The 11,167-nt window shown below is 36.7% G+C and overlaps 1 protein-coding gene across 2 annotated transcripts; it reads right to left on the minus strand.

Moving 5' to 3' along the window:
• Nucleotides 1–7,737: 7,737 nt before the first annotated feature.
• Nucleotides 7,738–10,541, minus strand: LOC110879424. Of its 2 annotated transcripts, none has more exons than XM_022127882.2 (6): nt 10,156–10,541; nt 9,928–10,039; nt 9,744–9,809; nt 8,524–9,562; nt 8,350–8,431; nt 7,738–8,279 (listed from the first exon to the last, which is right to left on the minus strand). In XM_022127882.2, exons 1-6 carry the CDS (start codon nt 10,354–10,356, stop codon nt 8,067–8,069), a joined length of 1,713 nt encoding a protein of 570 aa, XP_021983574.1. In that variant the 5' UTR covers nt 10,357–10,541; the 3' UTR covers nt 7,738–8,066. The 2 variants fall into 2 exon arrangements, with proteins under 2 accessions (XP_021983574.1, XP_021983573.1); XM_022127881.2 differs by having other exon boundaries at nt 9,744–9,824.
• Nucleotides 10,542–11,167: the final 626 nt, after the last annotated feature.

Here is an 11,167-nt window from a genome sequence, read left to right on the forward strand (position 1 = left end):
TTTGGGAGTCTTGAAAGGGAGCAATAAGGCGTTAAACATCATTAACGTTTATGCTCCTCAAAAAGTCCCTTAAAAAAGGCTTTATGGGATGAAATTGGGACGGTTATGGGTAATTACGCAGGGCGGTGGGTGATTTTGGGTGATTTTAATGCGGTTCGTTGTATGGAAGAAAGAAGGAACTCGATTTTCAAGGGTTCACTCGGATCATTGTCCGATTATCTTGGTCTATGCGGACAAAAATTTTGGCCCCAAACCTTTTAAAGTCTTTAACTCTTGGATGGAGAGAAAAGACTTCGATGATGTGGTTTATCAGGCGATTGGTAATACGGGGGAGGGGGAGGGGATCCGGATGTGATGATTATGAAGAAATTTAGAGCTATCAGGGAGGGTATCAAAAAAATGGAAAAAGACGATTTTAGATAAGGAGGGAGATACGGAAAGGGTATTAAAGGAGGATCTTGAAAAACTAGGAGTTGTCTGATATTAGAGAGTTGTCGGAAGAGGAACAATGGGTCAAAGCGGAATGTTTGAAAGATATTATGGAACTGGAAGGATTTAGAATCAAGGATCTCAAACAAAGAGCTAGGATTAAATGGGATTTAGAAGGAGATGAAAATTCGGCTTTCTTTCATGGGTACATTAATAGTAGACGGGCTAGTAACAGTATTCCAGGGCTTATGATAAATGGAGAATGGACGACTAAACCTGCTTTAGTTAAAAAGCAACTTATGGGATTTTACATAAATGCTTTCAAGGAAAAAATCAAGGACAGGGCTAAACTTAGGTGCAACAACATTAAGCGTTTGGCGGCTGAGGAGGCGGCATCCCTGATTATTCCATTCAGTAAGGAAGAGATCAAGAGTGCGGTGTTCGAATGCGGAGCGGACAAAGCTCCTCGGCCAGACGGTTTTAATTTCAAATTCATTAAGAGGTACTGGTCTTTATTTGAGATTGACTTTGCTAACATGTTAACTTCTTTTTACAGTAAAGGTGAGATCTCGGAGGCTTGTAGCTCGTCTTTCATAACGCTTATCCCGAAGATCAAGGATCCTTTGGGATTGAGAGACTATAGACCGATTAACCTAATTGGAGTGATAAGCAAGACTATATCTAAGATTCTTGCTAATCGGCTTAAAAAGGTGATCGGGGGTATCATATCGGAAAACCAGTCGGCGTTTCTTAGAGGAAGGTACATTCTCGACAGTCCCCTTTTGCTAAACGAGATTATTGCCTGGATTAAAAAAGAAAAAAAAAAGAATTTCTTGCTTAAAATCGATTTTGAAAACGCGTATGACAATGTTAATTGGAGGTTTTTGTTGGATATCATGGGGCAAATGGGTTTTCCTAGTTTATGGTGTAAATGGGTGGAAGGGGTTCTTTCATCGGCTAGGTCCTCGGTGTTAGTCAATGGGTCCCCCACCTTTGAGTTTAGGTGCTCCAAAGGTATTAGACAAGGGGACCCATTGTCGTCGTTTCTGTTCCTAATGGTTATGGAAGTTCTTTCCAGCATTCTATATAAAGCTGGGATAGAGAGGTGGTTCAAAGGTATTCAAACGCCCAATAATGGGCCAAAAATCTCTCATCTTTTTTATGCGGACGATGCTCTATTAATGGGGGAATGGGATAAGGATAATGTGGTGAGCGTGGCGAGATGTTTGAGAATTTTTTATATTTGTTCGGGTTTAAAAATTAATTTACATAAGTCTAAACTATACGGGTTGGGGATGGGAGAGGGCGATATTAAAGATATGGCCAAGGTGGTTGGGTGTAACACAGATAATATCCCGTTATCTTACTTGGGAATCACGGTGGGGGCTAACATGAATAGAATAAGTAACTGAACTCCGATAATTGAGGTTTTTGATAAAAGGTTGTCGGGTTGGAAAGCTAAAGCTATCTCGATAGGGGGGAGACTTACCCTGATCAATTCGGTGTTGGAAAGTTTCCCTATCTATTGCATGTCGCTTTATGAAGTCCCAGCTGGGGTCATTAAGTTGCTGGAAGCTAAAATGAGAAAATTTCTGTGGGCGGGTTATAACGAATACAACAAAATAAACTGGGTGGCTTGGGAGTGGGTTACGTGGCCTAAATCGAATGAGGGGTTGGGTGTCAGCCGTCTCAAAGAGGTTAATGAGGCCCTTCTGGTTAAATGGGGCTGGAGGTACATGGTTGAAAATCAAAGTTTATGGAGGAAAGTGATCGATGCTTGTCATGGCAAAATAAATCAGAGGTGTTTTCTTCCTTTTAACGATAACATGGGAGGGTGTTGGAAAAATATTGTGAAATCGAGTTCTAATATTAAAATCAAAGGGAAGGGTTTAAATCATTTGATCTTGGGTAAGGTTGAGAACGGGGATGATACTAGATTCTGGATCGACAGATGGGAAGGAGATATTCCCTTTATGGAAAGATGGCCACATTTGTTTGGGTTGGAATTGCTTAAAACTTGCAGGGTAGCAGATAGGATGGAGACGAACTGCGGAAATAGTGGATTTGCATGGAATTGGTCTAGACTGCCCGAGTCAGACGTGGAGCTAAAGGAGTGGCAGGAATACAGAGAGACCCTTAATAGGATGACTCTCAACAACTCTAAAGCTCAACAACTCTAAAGATAGGTGGGTCTGGATCGAAGATAACGAAGATGGTTTTTCGGTGAAGGCTGTTAAAAAGGCCTTGATTGCCGAAAGGGGAAATAGTCAGCTTCCTAATTTCGATTGGCATAAATGGGTGCCTATTAAATGCAACATCGTGGCCTGGAGAGGTAACTTGGATAGACTTGCTACGAGAGCGAACTTAAGAAGAAGAAGCGTGGACATTATATCCGTTATGTGCCCGTTTTGTAACGAGTTTGAGGAAACGGTGGAGCATCTTTTCACAACATGTTCTGTGGCTATCCGGGTTTGGTCGGAGATAAGTGTTTGGTGTAGAATCCCCCCGATATATATTTTCGAATTCAAAGACATTCTAGATATTCACAGTTATTCCCAAGTTGGAAAGAAGGCAAAGAAAAAAAATAATAATCCAAGGGTTGGTGATTATTTCGTGTTGGAGCATTTGGAAAGGAAGGAACGAGAAGGTTTTCAATCAAATCAATCGAAGTCCGCAGGAGATTATGAGGGAGATTAAGTCGAGAGGGTATGCTTGGATTAAGAATAGAACGTCATGTAATTATATTAGCTGGAGTGCTTGGTGTAAATTCCCTATGTATATGTTGTAATTTTCTGCCCTTTCCCGTTTGGGTCGGGATGTGTGTTGTTTGGCATTTTGCCCGTTTGGGTTAGAAGTGTGTTTTTTAATGAAGTTCTCTTTTCAAAAAAAAAATTTTAACAAAACAATTGTGTAACCGTTTTTTCTTCTTTTTCACTCCTATTGATTATCTTTTATGAATACGTAGATGTGAATTATGGAACTTTCAACTTATGATTTGTTAATAGTGGAATTCACAAAGTTGATGGGTCATATATCACCTAAGAAGATGACACGACTTATATATGTTGGGTCTAATCTCTTAAAGTAATACGTTCGTTTTTTTGGATAGGTGGGATGTATTCATTTCAATTGTTTATTGGTTGTTTCCATTAATTTCGCATGGTCCATGCATAGAACTCCAAACAAAACTTTATAAAGAAAGATGAAATTAGGGAGAGAAAAAAACAAGGAAATGGAATTAGGAAGAGAAAAGAAAAAGGATGGTAAAGAAAAATATATAAATGTAATTTTGTGTTTCTTGGTTCGTAAAAAAAAGATATAAGATTTATAAGGGAAGGTTATTTGTTTTTGATTATTTTTTCTTCAATTTCTGTTCAATTTGCAACGAAAGTTATAAATAAATATTAGTATTTATTTCTTTACTTTCCTTTTTCCTTTAATTTAAAAACTATCATCATCAATTTCTTTTCATTTCCTTCCACGTCTCTCTTTAAAATGAAAAAAAAAAAAGAAGAAGAAGAAGAAAAAGGAAGTTCTCATATATAAAAGACGGTGAGTGAAAATTAATTTTTTTAAAAAACACCATTCAAAATTTGGTGAAACATAAATAACAAATATTATAAATTAGTCATTTTCTTATACCCCCCCCCCCCTCTTTCTTTTCATTGGATGTTTTGTTGTTTTTGATGATTAACTTTGTATTTGTATTCATGAAAATGTAAATCAATGAAAAGATTTTCTTGAAAGATGCGTAATGCGAAAAACTTCTAACCAAACTCAAATGTGAATTGATGATTATATGATTTTTGTTTGAACCATATTCATTGGCGGCAACATGTTGTGATACTTCATTACTCGTATCACATTATATCGTGTTTGAACTATAAACCGTAACTCCATTTGTGTATTCGTAATATGCATGTTGTGATATGCATGTGTCGTTATTGTGTTGTATTCATATCGACTACAAGGTTTTGGACTTTTGGCAAATTAAATACTCACGTTTATTCGTGAGAGCGAAATATGTTCGTAGAGATTATAACATTTCAGTAAATTCTGTTATGGACTGAATCAATTGCAAGGTATGGGACTTGTCCCACATCAGTTGTATGAGCAACTAATGTGAGGTTTATAACCCAAATGGCACCCTCTCCTACTAGGCTAGTCTTTCGTGACCAGTTCTACCATTTGAGTTGTAACAAATTCTTATTTCTATCTTGTCAAAATAAATTTCATGTAAAATCTTCTAATCCGGTCCCGATCCGATTTCAATATTTCGATCTTCCTAAAAACAAAGACGATCAAGTTATCTATATCTTACCTAGTGATAACTCATAACCTGACAAGCTTTGTCAATGGGCCCAGTAGGAGCTGTTATGGGCTTGGTTAGAACCACTGGTCACATTTTGCTCGGGAATAAATTACCAAGCCTAGTTAGGGCCAGGACTTATTTAGGATTAGGCCTAAAGCCCACATTTCGAACCACTTAGGCCCAAGGTTGGAGAACTCGCTAGTCGGCCGGTAAGGTAGGGACTAGCAACTGGTTGGGATTACTCGGGAAATCGGATCCGGTTTTTTATATGTAATTTTCAGTTTTATGTATATATATACACATTTTTATAGATAAATATTTTAAGTAGCTAGGTTTTAACTCTTACTCAACTTATTTTTTAAGTATACAAGATTAATTGTTGGAATTCACATGGTTTGGTTGAAAACTGGTCGGAATTTAGAGTTTTTGGCCGGAATATACAGGTTTCCGCCGGAATCGCCGATTTTTGGCTGACTAACTAGCGATTAATGGACTAATTAACGAAAAACTACTCAGTTATTGGCCGACTAGCGATTAATCGCCGACTAGTCGCTGCCTAGTCGCGATTTTTACAACACTGCTTAGGCCTAAAGATTTGGTTGTAAAACCTAAGTGCTTTGTGTTGAAGCCTAACCTTGTGTGTAGGCTATAACCCTGATGCAACATATGCAACCCAACAATCTCCATTTGTCATTCACCAATTAAGAGGCTAGAGATGCGAAAATCAATTTTCGAACACCCATTCATACACTCATCCATAACTACATTCAATACGAACTCGATCCATAATTCCATATCTCCCTACTCGAGTTTCCTCTTTTCCCAACATGATGGACAATAATGTAAGCTTTGGATTAATGATTGCAAGAACATTATCCCTAAATTTTGGACAACTGATTTTGCAAGATTGTAAGTTTGAACAAAACTTGTCAAGGTTCTTGTTTTTCCTAGTGCTATTCAAACTTGAGACAGAAGAAATTGGTTTACCAATTTTATAATATCATAACTTTGTAATAGCTAGCAACTTATATCACATCATAATACACTGAACCATTCATATTTGAGTTTTAATAACTTGTTGTGGGTTTTAATTTTGTCCGATATCAAACGCAACTCAGTGGATATTCTTGTTGGATTGTCTGGGTGTTGTCAAGTATCCCTTCGTTTTATTGTTTTACATTCGCTTTACTGTCAAGTATCCCTTTGTCCCAATTGTTGAGAGTTGTGTGTCTTATATCCAAAGTTTGATGCAAAACTACAATTGAGCCGAGGGTCTCACTAGAAGCAGCCTCTCTATTCCTACGGGGTAGAGGTAAGGCTGTCTACATCTTACACTCCTCAAACCCTACCTTAGCTTTGCTATTAGTAGGATATAGGTAGGTTGAGTCATAGTTGAATAGTATGGAAAATATGAAAATGTGTTTGCAAAATGTTTTCTTGCTACATGTTCTATTGGGGTACAACACAGTTGAAGATCTCCCATAACCAACATAGTTACATAATCTTTAATCAACCTACACAATATTGATTGTCATATGGAGAATGCATGATCCATATAGCAATCATATTTTCATGAATACGTCCCATAATCTCCAAGTGTTACTTGTTACTTTATTGCTATGTGGTTAAGTGTTAACTTGTTAGTTCTTAATTTTAGGCGGTATGAAAAAATTGAACAAGATAAAGTTAAGAACCAAACAAAAAAAAACTTTATCAAGTTACATACCAAACCAAAACTTTAGATCTACACTCAAAAACCTAAAACATTTTGTGACCAACTCAATCGGTAAAAAAAAGTTTGATGACCCAACTCAATCCAAGGAAGTAACTCAATAACCCGACCCGATAATAACTTTCTCTGATAGACATATAAATACTGGAAAAAAAGTTATATGTCGAAAAATTCCACGGGCCCGCCATTGCTTAGCAACCATCACTCACTTCACTAGCTCCGCTTTCTGTTGTCGTTGACTTCAACTCAAGATTGTAAATGGAACATGACGTTTAATAAAAAAAAATTGTTATGCGAAAAGTTCACTTTTATTATTTTATTTATTAAATGAATGAAGATAAACAAAATTTTCCGTTTGTTTAATTAAATGACGAACAAAAACAGATGTCTCGTTTGTTTATTTATGTAGCTGAACGTTCGATAAGTGTTTGTTAAGGTTCAACTATGGAGATGATAGTTGTGTTTGCAATGTGCAGGTTTCAGGTTTGTGTGTGAATTGAAGATGGCCTGAAAAGAAGAGTGGTAGTTGTGTTATTATTTTGTCCCTTTTGCTATTTACAGTTAATAGTGATGATGAACTGATGAGTAGTAGTAGTAGTAGTAGTTGGGGCTTCTTTATTTTTGTACCAAACACATTGATTTGTTCGTGGGGGAATGTTCTAGTGTAGCCTCTCAATTCTCCAATCTTCAAAACATTAAATCCTTGTAAATATGTCGTTTTAACCATCAAGAGTCCGGAGGTGTTATTTCCAGCTCAATGAGTCAATGTTGGTCCCATTTTTATAATTCATATTGTTTCTAGATATATCAAATTTGGTCTTTGTAAATTTTATTAAATTTCAGTTTAAGATTTTTATTTTAATAACATTGATTAATTATTTTTTATACTCTTGAGTCTTGTCATATTTTGTTAACCCATTTAATTGTTTAACAGGCCTACAAAAAATAGTTTATATCACAGCATTTATTATACTAAAGAACTCATAAAAATGAGTTTACTGTCAGCTTTTAAATACACATTACATATCACTATGATTAATAAATATTATATTTAATTATTCTTTTGAATAACATAAAACATTGATTAAAATTAAATATGTTATACTTTGGTCTTTTTACTACACCAACCTAAAAAACTACAAAAAAAAAATCACAATGCAACCAGTAGGTTGTGATAATACTAATTTAATTCAAATATGTAATAAAATACAAAATACATCGTATTTAAATATCTAACTACAAAATATTTTTAAGTAAAATAATATTTTGCAAATCTGATATGATATTTTTCGAATGTTTATGCAGCATGCATTCCTGTAAGTCAAATAAAGATTTGCATTTTGTACACAAACATGATATCTAAAAGACAGTCAAATGAATGACAACATCAAACGAATGACAAAAAAAAAAAAAAAAAAATCTACTTTCACTTGTTTGCAGCAAACAGCAATGGTGAGGCAGATGTTCCAACAACCGCCTTAACGACAAACTCAAATAATATTTAATCTACAAACGAATAACATCAGGCATCTGATGATGACAATTTAGCACAAGCAAAGTACAAAATTACCTGTTTTGAAGAGAAATAAGAAGTTAAAATGCATGGCACGTAAAACAGCCACTTAAGGAACCTATCTGTGGCGCCCTGATCGAGATTGCCTTGTGTGAAGAAGATCTAGCAGCAGCTTGATGATGCGTCTGGTTAGATAAGACCGCGCCTCTCATTTCTTGAGCCTTTTTCTGAGCTGATTTAAGTTTGTTCATAATCTTATCCATTGATGATGATCTCTTTTTCTCCAATTTCATCTAAAAAGGTTATATATAATTAGTCACATATAAAGTAAAATAACACTATACAAGAAAAGTGAAAGCGAACCTCAAGTTTCCGTATAGCTGCTTCTGCTTTAGCTTTTTGAAGATTCTCCCAAGCGGCTATTTTGGCTTCCTCGCGTTTCGCCCTTAAACAGGAAACAAATATAAGTCAACTGTAGTTATCATAATGTATTAATATACGCTAATTGAAGATTCAAAAGTAGACAACTAGACATACTTTGAGAGGTTTGTTGTCATCTCTGAAACTTCCCAATCAGCCGAACGAACGTCGAGGGCTTTTCGTTTCCAGTCATCCACCATCGCTGAGTCAGATCGCCTACCTGGAATTCGAGCCCGGGTTTTCTTTGACCATCTTGACAAACTGACCTGATCATCCACCTGTACATCCCTCACATCTGCTTTAGACGAACGGGTCTCAACAGGTAGTGTAGCGGATGACAGGGAGATCGCGTTTGAGTTTCTCCTTGAAGGAGATGAGTACGGACTACCCTCGGGGCTCATTTGAGTTGCCATATCTCTTCTTGAAACATCACGAGATATGTTGGTAGCAGCATCCGTTACACCACTAGCTTTACCATCTTGAGTTATACGCAGCAATGACTGACTCAGTGACTCAGAGCAACCGTGTACACTGACCGACCTTGCCATACACGGCTCATTCAGTGAAGGGAAATTCTCACTGCTGCCGTGCTGATCACGATACTGAATCGACAACCCATCACTAGCGTTCACTCTACTTAAAAACGGTGATCCAGTGAGTAAACTCCCAACATGCTGTCCATCAAACATATGCCCTGCAGGGGAATACATCGGGTTGTATGCAGATCCAGGAGGCCCAAGTGGCCCACTCTTCGACTTGGGCCGTCTTTGCGGTTGCTGACGCAAAGGCCTTAAACCATCATCTCCTGAAACCGGACTACATATCCACCTCTCTGCATCTTCCCATTTCGAAGGCAATGTCTTCCCACTGTTATAAGATATCAATCCGGAACTCACATGCCTTCTGTTACTATTCGCATGTAAAGGCACGCGTTCCGAACTCCAACCTTTTTGCATCCCATTTCCAGGACGGTAATTTGGCGTCACTGGACTCGGGAACATATTAGTCCGCCTGCTTGAAACCGAGCTTTTCATGACAAGTCGTGGAGAAGAACTAGTCAAACTTATCGCTTGACTGTTCAAATCCAACGACGTAGGTCTTCTCCGGTCAGACTTCCTTAGAAGAATTTCTGATCTCGACTTCCGGTTTTGACAATCTATAAAACAACAACATTATTAATATCATTAATTCCAATCAGAAACCAACAGATTCTAATCTACATCCTTACAGACTAATTTACAAACTAGCAACCAATAACAGCTCAAAAGTCAACATAACAAATTAACAATAAATGCAACAATTTAGCATACTATATCAGGATAATAAATTAATAATACCTTTTAGAGCTTGAGAGAAGGAGCTTCTTGCTGAATCTAGGGTTTGATTCTTCTCACTATCTGTTTCTGCATCATTATATTCTATAATAATACATACAGCATAAAACAAAAATCATATCTATAATCTCCACTTCATCAAACAGTAACAATCAGTCAACTCAAATTATTATTATTATTATTATACCTTTGGCTTTTTCAACTTTTTTCCTGAACACAACAGAATTATTGCTCGGATCCGGATCTAGATCTGGACCTCTGGATAAACTCCGAACACCACGTCCCGACAAATCCTGCTTCTAAAATCAATAATCAACAAATTCTAAACCAAATCATTTCTTGATTGATCATTTCATCTATCCAATAACAAACACAAATCACATTATACATACAAACACTTCAAATTAATAACTACCTGAGACATTTCGGATACGAGTGAATCGCGATCAAGCGCATCGGAAGCAGAAGAACATCGTTCAACGCTAACGGAAGCGGAAGAAGAAAACAAGCTAAAATTGGAGAATATTACTGAGTCAGGGCTAGCGTCACGAGCATAACTGGATCTGGAGTGGCTGCTGGTGGTGTGATGTTGAACTCGAAGCATTAGGTCATGCATTGTTGAAGGTTGAAGAATCGTGATTATAGGTGATGGATTACGGAGGAAATGGCGGGAATATTGGAGAAAAGACAAGTGGAATCACGAGGAAGATGATGGTGTTTTGGGTGAAGGTGAAGAGAGTGTGACAGAGGGTAGTGGGGTGATGATCTTTGTTTATGTTTGTTTGTTTTTTGACTTGATTTTGACTAGAAATTATGATAAAGACACTTGGATTTGGATATTCGAAGCTTTTTTTTTTTTTTGTAGGTATCACTGAAATTTATATTTATATGTATATAAAAAAGAAAGTATTAAAGTGTGGAAAATGTTAAAATATTTCACTATTAAGGACAAAATTTTCATATGATAGGTGTGTCGTTGTCACAGTTTCTAAGATGTTTAAAATTTAATTTTGTTTCAGATGTATAAATCATTAAACTATTATAATCTTCTAAATTGTTGGAATATTAGTCGTAACTCGTAAGGGCTATTGTTACAATTTCCTTATAAAATTGTTAAAAACCAAATCTATAACTAATAAATAATTAACCACTTGCATCACATGTTATAATTATGTAAACTTAAAGCTTTTTTCTCTTGCGTCCAGGGCCGGCCCAATAGGCTTATGATGCTAGACCCAGGCCTAGGGCCACCAAGTTTCTGTTAGGTTTTCTGTATACTAGGCCCAGTACTAAACAGATTAGGCCCAAATCATACATATTTGATACTGATAACCCAGCCGCATGCCATAAGCGTGAAACCTCAAAGCGCGTGGACGACTGTTGAGTTATCCATCGATATTAGCAGCGTGAATAATGAAATCGTTCGA

The sequence above is a fragment of the Helianthus annuus genome, chromosome 9 (genome assembly GCF_002127325.2).
Source record: "Helianthus annuus cultivar XRQ/B chromosome 9, HanXRQr2.0-SUNRISE, whole genome shotgun sequence".
In the NCBI taxonomy this organism is placed as follows: Eukaryota; Viridiplantae; Streptophyta; class Magnoliopsida; order Asterales; family Asteraceae; genus Helianthus; species Helianthus annuus.

Coding starts and splice junctions, on each gene's coding strand:
- LOC110879424 (XM_022127881.2), bottom strand. CDS start 10,356: ATGCATGACCTAATGCTTCGAGTTCAACATCACACCACCAGCAGCCAC. Junction 8,432..8,523: donor ATGACAACAAACCTCTCAAA/GTATGTCTAGTT, acceptor TTCCTGTTTAAG/GGCGAAACGCGAGGAAGCCA. Junction 8,280..8,349: donor CAGCTATACGGAAACTTGAG/GTTCGCTTTCAC, acceptor TAACCTTTTTAG/ATGAAATTGGAGAAAAAGAG.